The sequence below is a fragment of the Grammomys surdaster genome, unplaced genomic scaffold (genome assembly GCF_004785775.1).
Source record: "Grammomys surdaster isolate TR1022 unplaced genomic scaffold, NIH_TR_1.0 127, whole genome shotgun sequence".
Lineage (NCBI taxonomy): Eukaryota > Metazoa > Chordata > Mammalia > Rodentia > Muridae > Grammomys > Grammomys surdaster.
Genome location: NW_021604585.1, coordinates 8,184,319 through 8,207,393, shown reverse-complemented (window position 1 = coordinate 8,207,393; position 23,075 = coordinate 8,184,319). Strand labels below are relative to the sequence as shown.

At 39.4% G+C, this 23,075-nt stretch overlaps 2 protein-coding genes across 4 annotated transcripts in view; one reads left to right on the top strand and one right to left on the bottom strand.

Annotated features, from left to right (window-relative positions):
* Positions 1 to 17,230, top strand: part of Atp6v1d (ATPase H+ transporting V1 subunit D) — a 26,704-nt gene extending 9,474 nt beyond the window's left edge. Inside the window, exons 4-10 of one of the 3 annotated variants that reach the window (XR_003709311.1) lie at positions 286 to 353; positions 1,708 to 1,752; positions 3,655 to 3,758; positions 4,214 to 4,280; positions 5,293 to 5,371; positions 6,699 to 6,894; positions 16,584 to 17,230. Coding sequence is in view for 1 of the 3 variants with exons in the window: in XM_028752098.1 (XP_028607931.1) it covers positions 286 to 353; positions 1,708 to 1,752; positions 3,655 to 3,758; positions 4,214 to 4,280; positions 5,293 to 5,371; positions 6,699 to 6,840 (505 nt within the window). In the remaining 2 variants the exon portion in view is untranslated. Of the gene's footprint in view, positions 1 to 285; positions 354 to 1,707; positions 1,753 to 3,654; positions 3,759 to 4,213; positions 4,281 to 5,292; positions 5,372 to 6,698; positions 7,324 to 16,583 lie in introns of those variants that run through there. The other 2 variants (XR_003709309.1, XM_028752098.1) reach the window with 2 other exon arrangements.
* Positions 9,851 to 23,075, bottom strand: part of Mpp5 (membrane palmitoylated protein 5) — an 89,677-nt gene continuing 76,452 nt past the window's right edge. Inside the window, exons 11-15 of the mRNA XM_028752084.1 lie at positions 22,910 to 22,981; positions 19,514 to 19,681; positions 18,472 to 18,674; positions 17,007 to 17,117; positions 9,851 to 13,090 (exon numbers count right to left, since the gene is read on the bottom strand). Of these exons, the coding sequence (XP_028607917.1) occupies positions 12,914 to 13,090; positions 17,007 to 17,117; positions 18,472 to 18,674; positions 19,514 to 19,681; positions 22,910 to 22,981 (731 nt within the window). The 3' untranslated portion in view covers positions 9,851 to 12,913. The remainder of the gene's footprint in view (positions 13,091 to 17,006; positions 17,118 to 18,471; positions 18,675 to 19,513; positions 19,682 to 22,909; positions 22,982 to 23,075) is intronic.

Genomic DNA, 23,075 nt, shown 5'->3' with positions numbered 1-23,075 from the left:
TCTCTCTCTCTCTCTCTCTCTCTCTCTCTCTCTCTCTCTCTCTCTCTCTCTGTATATATATCATATATAATATATGTTTATATATAATAAATAAATAAATCTTTAAAAAAAAAGATGGTTACTGACACATTAATGTGACTTCTTATTCATTCCTGGTTTCAACATCCAGTGGGTCCTTGTAGAATTATTTTTGCAAACAAGACTACATTCATTCATTCATATTCTCTCTCTCTCTCTCTGTTCCCTCTCTCTTTTTCTCTTTTTCTCCCCCCCCCCCCCCCCCAGCACCACAGTTATCCAGAATGTAAATAAAGCCCAGGTGAAGATTCGAGCAAAGAAAGACAATGTAGCAGGTAACTGACCAACCTTAATCCTTGGAGGGGTAAAGGTGAGAGTTTGCAGCTAATCAGTTACATGACAAAGCCCCGGTTTCTCTTAACTTATAAACAAATTGATGGCATGTTAAGACTTTAGCAACCTAGTTCTGGTACTTAGGATTATTTGAATTTTGAGAAGAAGCAAACTCTTGAGAAGACAAATTCTTTTTTTTTTTTTTTTTTCAAATCAAGCTTTTTACTTTTTCACACAGGGGTGATATACACAAAAAGGCAGGATGTGGGGAAGGGGATGACATCGGAGTGTAGGTGTTCAGGGGGAGTACAGATATCTTCCAGAACAGAGTGTTAGCTGGGTGGAGGTTTAGGGGACAGGTCACTAAAACTCCGCCTATGATTCACTTGTCCTTTTTTTTTTTTTTTCTCAAATCGTAATTAATTCACACAGGGGTTATAAACACATAAAAGCAGGATGCGGGGAAGGGAATGACACTGGAGTGTGGGTGTTCATGGGGAATACAAATATCTTCAGAACCGGGTATTGGCTAGGTGAAGGTTCAGGGGACAATTCACTATGACTCTGCCTATGACTCGCTTGTCCTTATCTAAGTTGGTATTGTCTGCCAAGGCTACCTATTTACAAGGTCTATGACTACTCAAGCTTATAAATTTCCACAAAAGCTGCCTGTTGACATTAGCTTATAGCCATCTGTTTCAATGTTTTTCCACTGAGACCCAAGACTTGGTGTTAGTATACATGCATTACAGCCCTATTGCTGATTTTAGGCCTATGGCTGATTTTAGGCCTTCAGTGGGTAAGCAGGGCTGCCTCAGACATCTCCTCCCTTCTCTAAGTATAGAAGGGCTGTGGCAATTCTAAACTTGCAAAGGCAGGGATAGAGGCCTGACCTCCATCCAGTATTTGAAGGGGACCTTGTAATGGCTCCATCCCCCTGTCGTAGTCCAGTGAGGCATGAGGGCCATACCCGTCCTGATGTCTTTTTCCTGGAGAGGGGATACTTTTGACATCAACCCCTATGCAGGAGAAGACAAATTCTTAAGTATATTACTTGAAAACATTTATAGTTCTAAACTTAATTTCTTGTTCTTTTTAGTTTCTGATTTAGTATTTCTAGTATTTGATACTTAGTATAGAAAGCAGCACCCTTTTAAGGAGGCAGAGGGCAGCTGACCTCTAAGTTCTAGGGAAGCCTGCCCTACATAGTAGAATCTTGTCTTTAAAAAGAAGAACAGCTTGCCTAGGCTACACAGTCTGGTACAGAGGAACCAGACCCAATGGAAGAAAAGAAAAAAAAGTACTTCCAGCCCAGTCTATGAGTCCATATACACATCTTCATTATTTTTCTAACAGGTGTTACCTTACCAGTGTTTGAACATTACCACGAAGGAACTGACAGTAAGTGTAGATATCCTTCTTTTTCTTTTGGTTCCAAAAGGGTTTATTGTCATAGCAGATGGTAGATTGATCTGGATGTATCCCCCCCACCACCACCCCCCCCTCCGTGAAACTCAGGGCAGCCTGAGTTAAATAGGGAGGGAGAAAGGAGGAGGTTCTGGGGAAGGTTTAATTGGCTCTGCCCTCTGGCCTTCATTAGTATGTATATCTCTCTAGGGCCTGAGGCCTGTAGTCACACCCTCTACCTGTACACTTTGAGAGGGGCTCTAATGGCCTAAGTGACTGAACAGTGTAGGTCCATGGAGAATGGACTACGTGTCAAGACCCTGGGTTCTGGGGACGTGGCCAGGCTCCTGCCGTTTCTCCCTTGGAGTCTCGGGGTTCCAGGCCCATGCCCAGCCAAGAACCAAGATATGGTTATGAAGTCCCACATCTCCTCCCCTTTGCTTTTTAAAAAAAAAGGGGGGGGGGTGTCACTGTGTCATCTGTGGTGAAAATTTTGTATGAGGAAGTCAAAAGAAAGCACTATTTTGGCCAAAGGGGTTAGCACAATTAAGTCATAGGGTAAGGGGAGTTGGAGGTGGAGGATGGGAAGGCAAGGGATCATTGAATCAATTGAATACAAGTGGTACAGTTTGAGGGTAATAGCAGCTGATTAATCTAGATAGACATATTTTCCTTACTAACATGTAACTTTAGCTATTTGACGTTGACAAAAGCATTCCTCTGTAGCTGGAAGGTCTGGATCTGTCCGTAGGACTTAGCGTGTGTCTCTGGATCTTGGCATGTGTCCCTGGATCTCAGCATGTCTCTGGAGTCTTCAGTCAGACGGTGTGACTGGAAGAAGGTAGCTTGGCATCCTAGGCAGGTTACAGGAAGTAACATTGTCTCTGCTGGACTTGTGGGAGCACCTATAGGATAACCACAACAGGGAAGCAGCACCCCAGCAGGGGGATGTCTGCAAAGGGTGTGTAGTAAGCATTAAGCTACTTGGGAGCAAGCACGTCATGGTGTGTCATTGAGATCCTGGAAAAGCAAAGGTGTGTGAGGAAACTCAGTCTTAGAAAGCACCTTTGAGCCGGGTGGTGGTGGCACACGCCTTTAGTCCCAGCACTTGGGAGGCAGAGACAGGCGGATTTCTGAGTTCGAGGCCAGCCTGGTCTACAGAGTGAGTTCCAGGACAGCCAGGACTACACAGAGAAACCCTGTCTCAAAAAACAAAAAACAAAAAAGAAACAAAACAAAACAAAAAAAGCACCTTTGAGTCTGTTTTGGATGGCTGAGGAAGAAAAACATCATGTTACTCTAGTAGTCTTGTAAAATAAAAATTTTTACAACAACCAGCTATTACTATTCGAATCAGAGAAGCTGTGGTAACCTGCAAGAGACCCTCAAGATCGACTTGTGGACCTTCCCTCAGAAGAGGAGAGAGTAGGGATTAGATCCTTAGCTGAAATTCTAGCCATCCCTCAATGTATTTCCCTTCTAGCTATACATGGTCTCTTGGGGTGCCAGAGTAGATAGTTTTAGCTTATGGAAGACTAACTTGGCGTGGGGCCTAACTCTGTAGCTGTGAGGAAGTTAACCATGCTAGGGGGCGGCTTTCCTGAGAGGCAACTTGTGGGGTTACCATACTTGTATAAGTAACTCATGCCTCTGTAATATGAGCCCAGTAAACTCATTTTGGTTCACCAAGTGGGATTATCTTGGTCTGTCAACTGGTGCCCTTCTGGGTAAGTAGATACCTGCTCATGAGAGCTGGGAGTGGGCATTTTGTGTTTGGTATTTGTTAGTGATTTTGTCTTTCCATGTCTGTTATCCTTCTGAATTGTCTTCCTCTTGGGAATTCACGGAGGATTATCTACTCTCTAATTAAACATGTTGTCTGACTGGCTCTTTCAGGCTATGAACTGACCGGTTTAGCCAGAGGTGGGGAGCAGCTGGCTAAACTAAAGCGGAATTATGCCAAAGCAGTGGAACTACTGGTGGAACTGGCTTCCCTGCAGGTGAGTGACAGCAGTGAGGGCCCAGCCCCGCTCTGACAAGTTATGTGGGACACTCAACTCAAATGATCCTGTATGAAACAAGGCTAACGATCTGACTTCTGAAGTGGTGGCTTCTCTGCTTTTTATTAATAAAAATGCATGTGTTAGTGGTACAACTCCGCTCTGCTAGACAAGAACAGCAGTGGTCAGTACCAGACGTAACGTAAATATGACATGGTTTGTGTATGTGTCTAGTTAATACATACCTAGGCAATGAGGGAATGCTTCTCCATGAAAATACCACTAGTTCTATAGAAATCTCATGAGAATTTTCATTTTCTAAGGCAGGCTGAAAAGAAGGTAGTTGTCTTTTGGGTTCCCAAGTGTTTTGTACAAGTACAGTCTGAATGGGGCCAAGCGTATAGGTATGCCGATCATGGAGACATGCTTGTTAAGAATTTGTCCTTTTATTTTAGACTTCCTTTGTTACTTTGGATGAAGCCATTAAGATAACCAACAGGCGTGTGAATGCCATTGAGCATGGTGAGTCAAAGCTGCTGGGAGGTGCTTTGTTCCTCCCTGCCAGCTTGTTAGGCAGCTAGGACTCAGGCACTAGGCTGAAAGGTAACACCGGCCTCTCCGTAGTGAGGAGAGAAATGTGTCCAGCAGTACGAAAACACACGTGTGCATCCTGAGGGAGTTCAGGTTACCAACTGTCAAGCTTTTGTGATCATTCTGTTCCTTGAGAGCCTTAGTGCTTTCTTAGGTTATGTCCATTGGTTGATTTACCTTTAAATCTCACCTTTATGCTATTGTCTTATTTTGCTATATTTATTTTCTATCTTTTATTCCATTATTTAAAACAGTACAATTGTGTTAATAATGTTGTTGGCTGAAGAACTCTATTTCCAAAAAAGAAACATTTATTCGGCCTTAGGTAAGAAAGGAACAAAGACTGAAGCAAAGAACTTCCTTCAGCTGGTGCCCTAGTATATGGACATATTATTGGTAGTGCTTTAGCACAGGTTAGGCAGGTATTCTACCACTGAGCTACATCCTTATCCCTGAAACCTATTTTTTGTCTGCTGTTTATAGTGTCAGTCTGAACTCCCACCAGAACAAAATGAGTAAGGTTGATAGTTCTCAAATGTAGGGGCTCACATTCCAGAAGAATAGGAACACAGTGTGTTAAGCAGAACTGAATGACACGTACAATGGTCGCCGCAGCACTGAACATAGTCTCCTGTATTTTAAGGTAACATCTGTAGCTTACTGTTACCTGTTCGGGTATACTTAGAATCCAGTGTTGGATCTGTTTTGGCCCAGTATGGTATCTGTACATAGAAAAGATACTGGAAGGGTACATACCAAAATATCTACAAGGTAATTTTATTTGGCTAGATTACATCTCACTTTTTTTGTTTTGTTTTCCAAGTTTACTGTATTGTGTACATTAATGCTTCAATTAGAAAATAGTAAGTACTATTCAGATAAATACTGAGGATCTTTTTAAAAGGTGGTTAAGTTCTCACATATGTATGTTTTTAACCTCTAGTAATCATTCCCCGGATTGAACGCACCCTTGCCTATATCATCACAGAACTGGATGAGAGAGAGCGAGAAGAATTCTATAGGTTTGTTGAAATGGACACTCACTGTTTTTTTTGTAGTGCTTTCCATATGTACTGTTTTGGTTTGCTCAGTGACTAAATGTACTTAATGTTCTTTTGAATAAGCACAGTTGGTATTTTATTCTGTTAAATAAAAAGCAAGAAAGAAATGCTGGGCATGTAACACTTGCTTATAACCCCAGAACTCAGGAGGCAAGAGTGTAAGTTGCTTAAGGCTATCCTGGGCTATATTAGAATATACACCCAGAGGAAAGAAAACTGAAAGAAGACATTATAACCCCTTTGCCTGCATTTGGTTTTCCATTTCAGTTGACTGTGGCTAACTGCAGTCCAAAAATGTGAAAAAAAAATTAGAGATCTAATATGTGAGTTTCGTTTTCAATTGTATGCTCGTCTACGTAGCATGAGGCTGTGCAGTCCTGTGCCGTCAGGTGACGTAGCATGAGACTGTGCAGTCCTGTGCCGTCAGGTGAAGCATCCTTTTATCTAACATCCCCACCCTGTACACTACCTGGTGTCAGTCACTTAGTACCCATCCATTACCAGAGTAGATACCAGCTGTCAAGTTACAGCGGTGCTGTGGTTTCTTTGTTTTTCTTTCCTGTGTTTCCTTTAAGAGGTAAACATTTTGATTTATGGAAATAATTGTTAATCCCTTACTATACTCAATTTTCAAATTAAACTTTAACAATTTTTAACCACATTTGCTTTAGTATACAGATAGAAAGTTTAGCTACAAAGGGCTGACTGGCCATGCATGAAAAAGCATAATATGCAAACTTTGAGATTTGCAAGTCTTGGGCTGTATCCCTGCAGAGAGCAGGACTACTGTACTTTCACAGGCTTTGGAGATCAGTCTCATGTTTTGCATATAGACTAAACATGGTATAAAAATGTATGCCTCAGATAAAGTAGGAAGAGTATTCTTTAAACAGGAGTGGTTGGGTTGGTTATCTTTACATAAAACGTGAGGTAAGAAACTGGAAGCATGCTGGACTGAGCTCTGGAAACACCTCAGTGTAACATAGAACTGTAGTTATCATTTATGTTGAGGGATTTATGTTGAGGGATTTAGTGACTCAAAAAATGTAAAATGCTCAAAATTGTTCCATTACAGAATGGATTTCAAGTTTTATTTAATATAGGATAGGGCATAGGGTTACTGCAATCAGATATTAGTGTTTTTCCTCAAACATTTTGAGATGAGTTTTAAATTACTGAAAATGAAACTCAGATTCTAGTTTCCCATGTTTATTGCCTAGTTACAGAACCTGAAGACATTTGAGTTTCTTTGCACTGAAACAACATTCAGAAAGTCCCCTTCTTATAGGTTAAAGAAAATACAGGAGAAAAAAAAGATTATCAAGGAAAAATTTGAGAAGGACTTGGAGCGTCGGAGAGCAGCTGGAGAGGTGATGGAGCCTGCCAACCTGCTGGCTGAAGAGAAGGATGAGGACCTGCTGTTCGAGTAGCTGCCCTCTTCTGCTCCTTTGAGACCCAGCATCAGCTCCATTTTAACTCAATGTGTAGGTTCGGTATGTGTGGATATTTATTTTGGCATAAGAATTTCTCTGGCTGTAAGATTTATCAGAATGCCTTGTGAGACTATTTTTTCCTGTATCATAATTCAGCAACCTGAGATTTGTAAAACCTGCCCAGCAACTTACAGAATTTCCTCTGTGAAAGTGTCATACTATCTTATTTACAATAATTTGATGTTTAAAACTTTAGGAAATACTATAAACATTCATGGTCTCAGGCAGATGCTGTGAGCACCCTTCCTTCCTACCCACTTGCAAACCTTACTGCTGTTGTCTGAGGCTGTGCAGCCATTGTGACTGTGGTCTCCTCGGCTCTACACCTATTTTTCTTTGCACGATGTCTGTGTAATGGGAACAGTTCTGCCCATTTAAATGTGACTTATGAACAGAGTAAAATGATTAAAAAAAAAACAACATCGTTTCTTTTTCTTTTTGAGAATTAGCTAAGAATTGTGATTGTGTCCTTATGCTCAGATCAGTGACCTTATTGCCACTCCAGTATTACTAGATTTACTTTGAGACAGCTATTGCATTTTGGGATACTAATAAGTGACCACCAGTACTATGTAGGCTTCTTAACTTCCTTCGTAATCTAAGAACAATATTCCTATTTTGGACTAATCAGATAACTTTGCTGTCTTAGAAACAATAGCAGTTTTCTGTCTTTTATGAAGATGAGATGCCATTAGACAGTCCAAGTAGTGTTTGAGGTTTCAGTATTGCTTGATTTGGCATGATGATCTGTGAGTACTCAGACCTTAATACAACCAGTTCTGTATACTCTGGGCTTGCCTGGGCACGGCATAGTTCTTAGTTATGAGGGTGACACCAACACTGCTATCACAGTAGATACTAAATGATTTTGTAAGCATTTAGGACTACTTGCCAGGTACTTACTGATTTGTGTGTTTATCTTCTCAAAATCACTAGGTTTTGTTTGTTTTTTGTTTGTTTGTTTTTAAAAGCGGTGCTAGGGAGCCTACTCACAGCCTCATGCTAAACAAGGATTATCTTAAGTCACATCCCAAGTCCAAAAATATTCCAGAGAGGAAAGATTTGAGACACAGGGGAGTTTAATTGCTTTCAAATTAAAAAGCTTCAAAGTGGTGACAGTGAATCTAGAATGGAAGCCCAAGTAGCCAAACTTAAGTTTTATAAAAAATGTGTGTGTGTGTGCGTGTGCACGTGCGCGCGCAAAGGTCACTGCACAGTTCACATAAGTCAGTTTTTCCTTACGTCATGTGGGTCCCAGGAATGGAACTGAAGTTGGGATTTAGGGACAGGCACCTTCATCCACTGAGCCATCTCACTGACCATAGTTGACTCAATTTTTTTGTTTTTTGGTGTGTGCACATACATGTTTGCATATGTCTGTGGAGGCTAGAGGACAACCTTTGGAGCTGTTCCTTAGATCTGTCTATCTTTGTTGAGATAATCTCACTGGCTTGGAACTTGCCAAACAGGCTAGACGAGCAGGCTCACAAGCTGCAGGGGTCTATCTCTGGCATTCTCATGCAGGAATTATAAGCATGCACTACTAGGCTATTTCCTACATGGGTTCTGGGTGGGGTACTGAACTCATACTCTTGGCAAACCCTTGAGTAGTCTCCCCATCCCACATCCTTTTTATCCTTTCCATCTCTTCCATATTTAAAACTCTAGTTAAGAGCAAGATAGCGAGCCTGTCTCAGAGGATCTGATTTGTAAGAAACCAGATGTGGCTCATAGAAAATGTCAAGTTCACATGCACACACCAGAAAACCCCAAAAAACTAAGTAGGTAAACTTCTATGGTCAGTGAGATGGTTCAATCCCACAACTTGAATTGCATCCTAGGACCCACATGATGAAAGGAAAAACTGACTTACGTGACTGTACAGCAAGTAACTTGGTGAGGTGTAAACTGTACCATTTCAGTTGTGTATATGGAAAAATGGAGCAGCTTATATAGGTTAAATTGCATAGGTGGAATGAATGAATCCAAGTCAGTGGAATCTTGATTTCACAGGCATAATCCGTGAGCTAACTAGGCAATGCTTTTGGAGATACCCACATTTAGGTTATTTACTTATTTATTGATATTCATTTATTGGAAAGCATTGGACCAAAGGCATTTAGATTTCTCATGTTACTTCAGTAAAGCTCTGGAGCTTTCCTGGCTTACTTAAACTGTCTACAGATTTAGAGATGATTTCCTATCGAGATGCCATCTTATTATTATGTTCCAGGGTGGTCTGGAACTCAGCATCTTCCTGAGTGCTGGGATTGTAGGTACACACCATCACATTCAGCTAAAACTTTAGATGGCTTTATGATTCCACATTAAAAAGTCAAGATTAAATAGTGGGTAAATATTGTTGAGTTTGGCTGGGAGTGAGCTGATCCAAAGGAGATAGATCAGGAATGGAAAAGAAAGCTGGAGTTTGTCAGGTTGCATATATATCATAAAAACTTTGTGATGTGCCCTTTCGGGGATAAACAGCAGAAGTATAGTAGGTGCCAACTCACATCCTCAATCCCTGACTGCCCTAAGGTAAATTTGCCTGTTTTATATCTCTTCCCTCTGAAAAGTTTTGTGCTCAACTTTAAATTGCCTATTTTTAATACTTTTAAAGGCCAGGGGTGGTGGCATGCCTTTAATCCCAGCACTCAGGAGGCAGAGGCAGGCAGAACTATGAGTTCCAGGCCAGCCTGGTCTACTTAGTTCCAAGAGTCAGGACTGTGTATCAAGATCCTGTCTCAAAACAGCAAGCTCCTTGTTTGTTCCAACCAATAAATAGGACTATCTATGCCAATAAAGGACATTTCATAACATTTACAGTGTAATTTGTATTCCACTCAGAGTTTCCAGCAGTGTTGATCCTGGCAATCCCTTGAAGGAGAGTGGTCTGTATGTATACAAACTCTGGATAGAAACGTAAGAAAACAGAGTGTCCAGTGGCTTTTACAATTTGAAATATAGGTTTACTTTTTATTTTTATAATACATTGTGCAGTATGACATCTCAAAGAGTGCAGAAACAAGACAGTACAAAGGGAGATCAACCACAAATGTCAGAGTGGCTATCTTCATTAAGGATAAATCCCTGGTTTATATTTTCCACACATTCGAACAATTACATTCAAATCATTCCTTATCAGTATTTACTCCTTAGGCTATGAGAGAAGGAAAGCAATCCATACACTAGATTTTCATAGAAAGCTAATCTGGACCAGTCTAAAGACTAACATCCTATTTATTCTGAAGTATGAAAATCTAAGAAATGAAGGTACTTCCTTGCTCGGATTTCCAGAGGACATGCCATTAACCGGTATCACCTGCTCTGTTTCTGAAACAGGATCTCATGTAGCTGATGGTAACCTTGAGCTGCAGATCCTTCTGCTTCCACTTTCCAAATGCTGGGATTACACCCATCAACACCCATACTGGCTTTCTGCATAGCCAGGGTCTGTGCATGCTAGGTGACACTCTACCAACTGAGCTGTGTTCCCAGCCAATCACAATATCATTTTTGTAAGTGGCTAAGACTTCCCTGGCACGGCAGTTTCCAATCAGAACCACAGAGGGATAGGAAATTGAATTGGCCCTAATGGCTATACAATCACAAGTAAAACAAGGTTGTTGTTGGTTTTTTGTTTGTTTGTTTAGCATAGCTTAACTTTCCACTGTTTAGGGACTATGTTGAGCATTAGTACATTCATAACCATTAGGATTTACAAAAGCTCAGGATGTACTCTATCCTATCATTACTTACAAGTAGAGAAAAATTATAGGATCTCACTGACCTTGAGAATCTCAGTCTAAACTACATGGTGGCATGACATGTGCCTGGGTATAGGCTCTAATGTAAAGGTCATGTGTGGAAGTCTTGATAGCACATAGCCCCACTGTCACCAAGTGGCATTGACACTAACTTAAAACTTTACTCAAATCCAATATTCATCCTTCCATCCTTGCTTCCTTTCTTTCTCTTTAAAAAACATATTTATTTATTTTTTTGAGACAGTCTCATGTAACTCAGACCAGGCTTAAACTCTAGGTCTTGCTATAGGGTTACAGGTATGTACTAAGTCTCAGCAGTCAGTATTTTCAGTCAGCATGCAGATCACAAAGCTCTACCGACCGTAGACTACCTTTCATTCCTGAGGAGAAAAAACAGTGAAAAACTGAAAAGATTTAATCCTTTAAGTGCTAAGTGAATTGACCCTCAATGCTGACAAGGGTGCGAACCTTGCATTTTTCCTGCTGTAAACTGGGAGTGTTCAGACTTGAGACTATAGCATTCCTTCCCTCAACCCAAGAATGTGCTTTTATTCCTAAGGAAAATTATTTTTAAGGATTTCTAATAGACACACTTGCCAGCCAACTACAAAAGCCATGCAAAACTGAACATAAAAGACATCACAAACACTCTACATTTGTTCCAATAAGATTATCCAGAAGAGAAATCAGACACATAAACAGCACTGATAAGACATTAACAACAACTGCTTGTGCTAAGTGACAAGTCAGTGTCATTCCAGTGTTTAGCTTTGGGAACATGAAATTCTGTAGTTACATAAAATCAAGACATTCACATTTGAGGTTGGTTGTCACACAGAACATTTTCCTTAAAGGCTTGAGAAGACTACAAGTTAACTAACTTTCTGTGTGGATATTTTAAAGCTATAGCTAAAGAGCCAGTACAAAAATCCCATTAGCATGAACATTTAAGATTTAGCAAGCTGCTGTATTTCAGTCACAAGGAAGACTGTTAGGACAAAACTTGTCTGTACACGCTTAATAAAACACTGCTCTGATGTCCTTTTCTAAAATGCTCAATGACTTCCTTCCTACTGATCTCAAAGTCAGTTGTCAGTATTTCTGCAGTGTGTATGTATGTATAAAATTTTATTCCAATGCAGAACACAGCTATTTATTGATGTATTAAATATCAGTATACAGTACAATTTCCAGTTTGACACCTACACACATAGCACAGTCATAGATGTAATTCTGTGCTCAGATATGAAAATGCAGAAACTGTCAAATGTGTTACGTCCTTTCACTGACAAAAAATATTTGCATCACAAGGAAGAAATTTTAACGATCAACATAGTTTATATGAACTCTTTATCAGAGCAAGGAGTCAAATCACAATTTAATAAAGTAATTCAGAAAATTCTATCTTTCGTATACTTGTAACTGCACTGGAGGCTGTATTCTCATCCACAGAGTCCAAGCTGAAGGGCTGGACTATTTTTTTTTTTTTTTCAGTTTTTTTCAAGACAAGGTTTCTCTGTGCAGACTTGACTGGCCTGGAACTCACTCTGTAGACCAGGCTGGCCTTGAACTCAGAGATCCACCTCTTGAGTGCACTCTCTCTTGAGTGCTGGGACTAAAGGCATGCACTTCCATGCCCAGCAAAACTGATTGGACAAAACTTGTCTGTACACGCTAATGGAATGTTTTTCAGAATGGAAAGATGTAACCAATAAATTTAAACTTAAAATGTTGCTCCAAACTAAAGTGGCACCTTTTTCTCCTTTTCTTTTTGAGAAATATTTCTGATGACTAAGTCAGTTGTTTAAGAAAATACTGTTATTCTCAGTGCACAGAAGCACAGCCCCTTCTCTCAATAATCCCATGAAGTCATTTAAGTTAAATGTTAAATAATGTTAATATTCATAACTATGTGAGACAATGGACTCTTACGTATATACATACATGTTTTTTTATAGACATCTGACCCAGAGGCAAAGAGTCAGAAAGGTGAAAACAAAAGGTTTTACCAGGATAAATCAGAAATGCTCTGAAGAAAGTTTCCACTTTAAATCTCCAAACAAGTCAAGGACCCCTAAAGCAACGTGCAGGAAGTGTTGTGTACCAATTGCCTAATGGACCTTTCTCACTAGATTAAAAGCTTAACTCTCAGCGGTAAGGCTATCTTTCCTGTTGGCGGTTTGCCAAATACAGTTTGTATCATAAAGTTCCTGTATCATGATGACACAGAATAGCCATTTCTTTCACCTTAGCCAGGTGGATGGCACCCACTGAGGCTCAGTATCCAGTTTGTTAATGAGCCTAAGCAATTCCTGATAGGCTTTATCAAGATCTGAATTCACAATTGCAGTGTCGAAGTAGTGGCCATTGTTCTGTTCCATCTCTCTAGTCTTCTCAATGATCTCCCTTAATTCTTCAGGCTGCAAGGAAAACATAAAGACTGTGAGGATACACAATGAGTCAGGAGGGTCACTACGTGGCTTTCCTGTTTGTTATAGACTCAAGAGTGCCTTCCCAACCCTTCTCTTGAGCCATCTTGGTACCATCAGCATCTTGAGAATTTGTGTTTGAACCCTGGTTTATAACACATATTGTTCTTATGTATTTTCATTTTATCTTTATGCCTGAAAAACACAGGTGATTATTTTGACTTCCCTAAAAACTTTCATTTTCAAATATTTTGGAGCATCATGACCTTTATCTAAAAGTAACATTGGGACTGGAGAAATGGCTCAGCAGTTAAGAGCACTACTTGTTCTTATAGAGGACCCAGGTTTGGCTCACAACATCCACACGGTGATGGTTCACAACCATCTCTAACTCTTGTTTCAGGGGGTCTGACACCCCTTTGTGACCTCCTAGGTAACTGTAGGCATGTGGTGCACAGACATAAATGCAGGTGAAACATCTACACACATAAACATAAATAAATATTTTTTAAAAAGCAAAGGTAATATCTTGCTGGAGTCCAACTTTCTGACTAGAGTAAATGCCTCTAAAACATTCTTCACAAGAGCATTTACTTTTGCTAGGGCTAGTGGTGCATACCTTTTAATATCAGCACTCAGGATGCATAGGTAGGTGGTGGATCTCTGAGTTTTAGGGCAGCCTGGTCTACATAGTTCCAGTCCACCCAGGGCTACAAAGCAAGACCCTTTCTCAAAAACAAGAACAAAAATGCCTTACCTGTACTACAAGACAGAATTAACATGGGAAAACTAAAGGACTGATATTTCTCTAAGAAAATCTTATGTCAATCCAAGATTAATAATATACTGGGACTGTTTTCAATGTACAAAAGATATTCTTTCATTCATAGTCTCTGTCTCTGTCTAATTATCCCTAGGCTCCTGGAATTCTTGGCCTTCTGCTTCAAATACTGGGATTACAAGTACATACTGCCACACTGGGTGCCACTAAAAACAGTTTTATTTATTTTTTATTTAATTTTCTTTCCCCTTCCCCCTCCAAGGAATTGTTTCTCTGTATGGCTCTGGCTATCCTGGAGCTTCCTATGTAAACAAGGCTGGTATCAAACTCATACGAGATATGCTTACTTTTTGCCTTCTGAATTCTGGGATTAAAGGTGTATGCTGCTATAGGCCTGCCTGGTCCTGCAAAGGAGTTTTAAGATACAAAAAAGTATCCCACTAGAGTATTGGAAATAATATAGAACAGGGTACTTTAGAATACTGAATAAGGGAAATGTTTAATGGAGACAAACCAGTGGCAAGGCTATGTGCAAAATTATCCAGAACCCTACAGTTATCGGGCTCATGGTCAAAAAATGGAAACTACCCCAAATCCTCCTTGTCTATCAAGATGGCTAATTAAACTTCAGACCAAATGTCTTATGTTATTTTTAAGTTTGGGCTCATAAAATGACTCCACTCACTGGTAAAGGAAAACACAGTAAAAACATGACAACTCTGGGACAGTTTTAACTTGAAATGCTGTGATTTTAAATGCTGAAGATCTATGTGTACAGCAGAGACCTTCTCACTGTAACCAAGCACTGCTTCAGTTTTGCTGAAACCTGTCTACTCAAAGCTTGAGATCAATTGTCAGCAAACTTAAAGCCCAAAATCTAAGGCAGATTCCAAAACTGACAGTACAAGAGGTTCACTGATGGCTTACATTTTGGACCGAATAAGTAACACCATTACTAAGATTCGTGCTTACCCACTAGTTACGTGATAAAAGTACTATAAGAAATAACACTGGACATAAAAATGTAAGTGGACTAAAAAGGTAATTATATATACCACCCTCTACCCAGCAGGTGCAGAGCAGACACTTTTACATTCAGAGTGGGTGATGGGAAGAAGAGGAGGTATGTCACTGGGGCTTTGGGGTTTAAAAAGCCCACACCAGGCCTTGTCTCTGTCTGCCTCAAATATAAGCTCTTTCTGAAACTGAAAGCAAGCTCCCAATTAAATGTTGCCTTAGTCATGGTGTCTCTTCATAGCAATAAAACAGTAAATGAGACACGACCTAAAATATTTATAATGTAGTAGCCATTAACCTTGTTTTCCCACTCCTAAGGAATTACTAAGTAATTTATGTTATGTATTCAGATTTGTCTGTTCTGGATGTCCTAAATGTATGGAATCATACAACTTGTGGTCTATTGAGTCTGAGGTTTTGAAAAGTAGCATCTTGTATTTTTAGGTTTACCCCTTGTTGTATTAAGCACTGGCAGTTCATTCTTCTTTGTTGTCTGTTTTTCAAGATGTAATAATAAAGTTACAGGAATCAAAATAGTATGGAATCAGTCTAAGTGCAAAATAGAATCCAGAAATAAAAGTGCCAACACAGTGACTCGACAGGTAACGGAGACCTCGACGTGTGTGCTGTGGCACATGTATACCCCAACCGTCATGCACATCACACACATACAGACTACAGGTACTGTGCCAAATAACAGAAAAGACAGCTTTTCAACAAAGACATAAAACAAAACTTCCTCATCATATCAGACTAAGACTATGAATAATTTAACCAAAACACACAAGCTAAAATATTCAAGAAAACACAGGATAATGACTTCACAATTTTTTAGACATGTATAAAATTCATTGGCCATAAGAAAGTGAAAAAGTGAACTTCATTAAAATTAAACATTTCTCTGGCAGGGTCTTATGGCACATGGCTATACTCCCAGTACTTGTGAGCAAGGGAAAGGCAGGAGGATTGACAGTTTCATATTATCCTGAGCTAGCTACATAGCAAGATCCTGCCTTACATCTAAGCCAAACCAAACCAAACAAAAACTTCTCACTATCCAAGGATGTAATTTAAAAAAAAAAAAAAAGACAGAGCTGGGAGTGGTTATGTATGACTTTAAACTCAACACTGAGAAGACGTAAGTACGGTGGACCTCTGAGTTCAAGGCCACCCTGGTCTACGCAACAAACTTCAGACTAAATATCTCAAAAACAAAAAACCAAAACAAAAAGCAAACTGAGATCTGGAGAGAGTAACTGCAATATATGCACGTGCCAAGGGGCTACCAATGCACCTCAGTGGGTAGAAGTGCTTCCTCTGCAAGACTTCTGATCTGTTCAATTCCCGGGACCCATGGAAAGGTGGAAGGAGAGAACCAATGCCAAATAGTTGACCTCTGACCTTGACATCCACATCATGACACACATACATCCATCTACACAAACATAAACATACATACACACAGTAACAAATAATGCTAATAAACAAATATATAAGCAACCTAACTTTAAAATAATGACAATGTTTGAGGCTTGCACAGAGGAATATGCTCAAATGCTCATATGAAAAGATTTTCATTATTTTCAGGAAAATGCAGATGAAAACCATATGTATAATGTGGTCTCCATCGACACATCCAGTAAATATCTAAAATAATTTAAATACCTTTCCCCCTTTCTGTTCCAGATCATGTGGGAACACAAGGAGAAGAAAAGCAAAACAAGGTTTGGGTGGAAAAGAAGCACTCAATTCTGGAACCTTGCAAATGTCGAGCAGCTAATGAGAGAAGTTTGCTGAGACCTTTGGAGTAGGGAGGAGGCGGCCCTGTCAGGTGTGTTTGGAGAGTAAAGGGGGTTAAGGCGTTCTGGAGGGGCTCATCAATCTGAGGTTAGCAGTAAGAGATGTTTGGGGAAGACAGGAGCAGTCCTGTAATATGGAGAGCTGCCATGGTTCAGCCAGCTGCAGCTGTGGCAGTTTTGGGACAAGTGACAGAAAGAATAATCAGCTTGATGGCTGATGCTGTACAGCTTCAAAGCTCCAGCAGCGGGAGCAGGGGAGGGCAGAGGCTTGCTTGATGTCAGTGATGACCTAGCACTATGACAAGGGTACCTTTGGGTTCTTGCCTTCCTTGGCTAACAACGCCCGAAGTCTCTCTTGTGAAGGTGGTGCAATGAAGATGATATATGGTTTCAAATCTGAATTCCGGAGGGTCTTCAAGGACTGTAACAAGGATATTTGGGTTATTGAAATAACTGCTATCATCAGACTACTTCTCAATAATATAGATTGCTAAGATGTTTATAAATAAATGTTTCCAAGCATTTCATCATAAATACTTCATAGTGTCTTCATTCACTGTAAATGTATTTAAATATAAATTCACATATACTACGTTAGCCTAGTGTTCTAGATACTGAAACAGAGGTAAAAGACATTGAAGGGATTACAACTGTACGGTAATAAATCACATGCATTATAAAACCACAGTAAGATCCATTTTTGAGGAATTGGAATCCAGGCAGTATCTTCACCTTTTTAGGTGAAGATACTAAAAAGCAAAACCAGAGAGAAAAACTTCCCATACAGAAGCCAAGTACACCCACGAGAAAGCAGACTATATGCATTAAGACCTATGGATTCACACTATCCTGTCTCTGCATTATCAAACGCAAGTGCTCTAACAACCAATTATATACATGCCCTTTCCTAAATGAACAAACATTAATATGCTAAGCTACTTGAAGTCTTGTGGTAATATTTGTTAATGGAGTCTTATAGTAATATTTGTTAATCTAAATAAAGAACTCTGAAAGAAAGAAAAAGTTTCCTTAAATAATTAAATGTTAATGGTTGAAATACCTCTGCCCTCTAGAAACCCCAAGCCTCCCCCAAAAAAATGAAAAAGAAAAAAGCAAACAAGCAAACAAAGAAAAAAAATGCTATTTTAGCAAGCCATTTTAGAATCAATTTCTGTCTATGTCTACTTAATGCACACTTGATTTTGTGGTTTGAATTGGTATCAGCAACAGACCCAGCACATTAATCAATGTTCTACATTAAAACTGAATTGTTAATAAAAAGCAAAAGGTTTCCACGGCAAACACCAATTTTAAAACCTCAAATTTCAACAGGTACCTTTTAAAATAGGAATCTAAGACGTATTGGCTAGTAATTTTGTTTGGTTTACTCTGTCAAGGAGGTGAATCCAAGGTTTATTACTCAGATAACACTGAGCCGTCACTGTGACATCAGTGAGCCCTTGAAACAATGGCTTTTAAAACTAAAGAACAACTTTCAAATTTTCCAATTTTTCTCAGATCAGAAATGGTATTTTCTGAAGACGTTTTAAGTATAGTCAGTACCAGAGTTAACTGTATTTTAAGTTTCTAAAATATATACATTTTGAAAGTGAAAGAGATTCAGCTACATATTTGAGTTTACAAAGTGAATAGAAAATCACATAAGGACTTAAATAATCTGTGTCATTCTTGGGTCAAAGACAGGTTTCACTAGATAACTTTACAAAATACGTCCTCCAAGTTTAACACTCTAAAAAACACAATTCTAGTTGTACCTGTGTTCGAAGACTTAAAAGACATATTTTGCCAGAGTTGATTACTTGTCGTACAGAATCTATGCTGGTTCCATACAGATTTTTCTCAAATTCACCATGTTCAATGAACTTGCCAGCTGCTATATCTGCTTCAAATGCTTGCCGTGAAACAAAGTGGTAATCTCTCCCAGCTACTTCGTGATCTCGCCTGTTCCGAGTTGTATCTAAGCAGACAAAATCAGATAAAATAATAAACACAATGGGCGGGAGGGATAGATAGATCAGTGGTTAGTATGTACTGGTCTTTCTAGAAGATCTGAGTTCAGGTCCTAACACTCACAGCAGGGAGCCTACAATGGCCTGTAACTCCAGCTCCAGGGTATAAGGAACCATCTTAACAGGCAAGTGCACTAAAATGCACACACTGCTCCCCCAACATACATATAAATAAAAATAAAATAAATTGTTGGTACTAATAAATAAATACAAAAAAAATAATAATAAAAAAAATTAAAGTATCGAGAAGAGGGATAATCAACCCAGGAAGATTTTTTATTTTATAACACAAATTATGAAACAGTGAATTGAGGAAGTGTTAAGGGCCTATGTGTTTATTACTATTCCTATAAAGACATGAACAAAAATTGTCTATAGTGTTTTAATAGTTAATCATAGTTACCTTGATTCAGTTTGTTTATAACTATAAAATACTGCCAAGTCATTGATCCTTAAAGTTCATTTCTGTTAGAGTAGGTACCATGTAATCTTAAGTTCTTTTAAGAAATTAGTTCTAAATTTCTATCTTCAATATCAGTTTGAAGAATCAGGTATTGTGTTTCCTTTGCGATAGGGAAAGGAGCCTAAACTATAATTTATTTAGAAAATCCCTTAGTGTCATACACTTACGAAAAATTTAAATTCCTTAACATTTAACAAAAATTTGCCAACAAATTTAGTTAAACAAATTTCCTTTTGTTGACACTGTGCCAATAAAATGAACATTTTCCTGTGTAGTTAAGATTCTGAGAAAAGCACAGGAAAACAGGAGTGTGTCCAAACTTACGAGGAACTGCAGATGCAAAGCGGTCTTTTTCTTTGTTCATGAGTTTCTGGCGCAGTTCATTCTGGCCACAGTTCTGTGGACCGATCAGGATGATAGGTCTTTTCCTATTTGCTGGCTGATGGTAAAGTGACATTTCCTCATATGTTAAGATCTCTTCATTGTCATAATCTTTGGGAAAAGAAAGAGTTAAGACTTTCAGATACAATTTCATGTCATAAACATGTAGTTTTACATAAAATAGTAAAGTTTTGTTGGTATTGCGTGTTTTTGAGGTAGGAGCTTGCTCTGTGGCCAGGCTAGCCTCAAACTTGTAGTAATCATCCTGTCTTAGCCTCCCAAGTGCTGGGATTACAGGTATTTAAGCCACCATGCTTAATTTAAACATAACTAGTTTATAGTGAATACTATAATACAGGAGGAGACTGCCAGGGGATACGCTTATGATAATATGTGTAATTTTCATAAAGACTCCAGTTAATAGGGTTATTTTTAGGATCAGACGTAATGCAGAGCAGTATGGATATACATCTGCATACAGTAGTTACAAGTAGTGTATATGAGAGTGCTAGAGTGCTTGGCTGGATTACATAAGTTAAAAATAAGTGATCCTTGTGATTTCCATCCTTTAATCCAAGGAGTAGAGTAACATTCCTAAAGCCCACGATTCAGATGAAGCCAAAGCTGTTGATCAGAACACGTACAAATAACTGGCAGCCTGGCATGTCCTAGGAAGAAGCACCAGTCGGTTCCATGAAGAAGGGTAAGCTTTTAGTCTTGCTAGTGCCTGGCACAGAGTAGGAGCTCAGACTGGATTTGTTTAAATTCTAACTTGATTGTTCAATTATCTGTAACAATTTAAGCAGAAACTTTAATATCTGAACTTGAATCTGTTAGTCTGCAACCTCAAGAAATTTACTGTGAGATGAAAGCACACAGTTTATTGCCATGGAACATGGCTGGTACTTTAAGCAACATAGACAATTGCTTCCTTTTTCAAAGTCATTTTCTTCTGAGCTTCTTCAAACATGTACAAACACCACACTGGTGGCATTCTGATTTCCTCACTCATTCATTTCCACATCTGGAGGCTTCAGATTGGCCAAGTATCCTATAGTATAGGAGCTCTCAGAGCTGACTTGATCAGTACGAGCCTGTTTCAAGGAATGAAATAAGCGGTGCTAGGATGTGCCTCAGCAGTGCAACACTTGTCTCTCCTGCATGAAGCCATGGATTCATTTCTCAGCACACAGAGAGACTGGGAGTGGAGGCAGAAAGGAAAGAAATAAAGAAAACAGGGCTCGGCTCATCCCCAGACTTAGTTCTGCAGTGCACTAGTAAATAAAGACATTATTCACAGCCTTAGCCAGTAAGATTAAAAACTTACTGAATCTTCTTAGTTACATAGCATGCCAAGCATAAAGAGTGCTTGCCTTAGAAAGCAATTATTAAAGCTGATTCAATTTTAGATGCAGTAGTGTATAGAATTTCTAGTAATCTAGCTGGGGGGGAGGGGTGGCAGCGGCAAATGCCTGGTGGATCTCTGAATTCAAGGCCAGTTTGGTCTACAGAGTGAGTTCCAGGACAGCCAGGGCTACATAGAGAAACCCTGTCTCGAAAAACAAAGAGTATCTAATAATAAATTTATTAGTTTAATTTATGCTGCATATAAATACACAGAGAATATTTTGTCTATTGTATGAATGCATCACCTGTTACTTAAAAAGCCTATAGCTTATGGCTTTGGCAGGAAGAAGGTCAGACATTCAGGAGGCAGAGAGAATTCTGGGATAATGCCAGGTATAGGAGATTCACCCAGGAAGATGTGACAAGACAGATATGTGCTACCTAAGTGCAGGTAACTAGCCATGTGGCAGAATGGAGATTAAAATAAACGGGCTATTTTAAAATTGTGATCTAGTCAAAGAAGAGCCTAGCTATATGGCCGAGGTATTGGTAAATATATTTTGAGTCTGAGTCTTATTTCTGGGAGCATGAGGATGGGAGGAAGAACCAGGACTGACTTTTATACATAAATGCTTCACATTCTTAATAAGCCTTGCAGACTTTTAAACAGTAGTACTTCTGACTTTAATCTGGCTTTTCTAATGTGTACCAAAGCAGAGCTAAGAAATTCAAATACAATGAAGATCAATCAAGAAGGTAATGCATCCAGAAAACAAGTCCGAATTTATAAAAATGATAAGTGGTGGTGACACACAACTAGATTGTGAATGTAGCGATCAGGGCAATGGCTGTCAGTCAGGTACAGCAGACTGCTGTCCCAAGAACACAAGCCCAGTGTTAGAATTCTGAGATCTGGATTTTGAGAGATGTTAGGCCTTTAAAACTTTCTAATCTTAGCAGTCCGTCAAGATAAAATAAATATTCCCGTGTGCTGGCCTCAGCCAGTAAGTAGTGTGCTCTGGAGAATGACCTGCCTCTCTGATTTAGACTGTTATTCATATTTTACCTCAAACACATTTTGTGTATGTGTGTGTGTGTGTGTAAAAGTTGTTAACTGAAATACCCAACAGCAAGGAGACAGAACCTGAAGAGACCACCTTCAGTAGATAGACATGGCCCCCAGTGAAGAGATGGGTCCACTTACCCATCAAAAAATTTTTAACCCAGAATTGTCCCTGTCTAAAGGAAATGCAGGAACAAAAATGGAACAGAGGGTGAAGGAAAGGCCATCCTGAGAATGTCCACTGTAAGATCCATTCCATCTGCAGACACCAAACCCCAACACTATTGCTGATGCCAAGATGTGCTTGCAGATAGGAGCATGGTATGGCTGTCCTCTGAGCGGCTCTGTCAGCACCTAAGACAGACGTAGATACTCGCAGCCAACCAGGGGACTGAACCCGGGGACCCCAATGTAAGAGTTTGGGGAAGGGATGAAGGAGCTGAAGGAGATTGCAACCCCATAGGAAAAACAACAGTATCAACTAACCAGATCTCTCTTTCTCAGAGCTCCCAGGGACTAAACCACCAACCAAAGAGTATACATAGGCTGGTCCATGGCTCCAGCTACATATGTAGCAGAGGACTGCCTCATTTGGCCTCAGTGGGAGAGGAGGCGCTTGTCCTGTGGAGGCTTGATGCCCCAGAGAAGGAGTATGCTAGAGGGGTGAGGTGGGAGTGAGTGGGTGGGTGGGGAAGCACCCTCTTAGAGGCAAAGGGGAGGGAGATGAAGTGGGGGGTTTGTGGAAGGCAGACTGGGAAGGGGGATGACATTTGAAATGTAAACAAATAAAATGATTAATAGATAAAAAATTTGTTAGAGGCAAGTAATAATTTTGCAAACAGCTTAAATAGAAAAAAAAAAACCTTACAGGAAACAATATTAAAAATGTCATAAATACAACTCCTGCTGTTCCTGAGATTAGAACTTACCATCATTTTTATTGGCATTATATAAAACCTTTTTCCTCTTCTTTTTATTCTTCTTTGCACACCACAGTTTTCCTGTTGATCAATCAAAAATAGTTATAAACACTGTATCTGTTTTCTAAAATAATGCTATTTCAGATTGATTAAAGATTTATTATACTGTTGACAA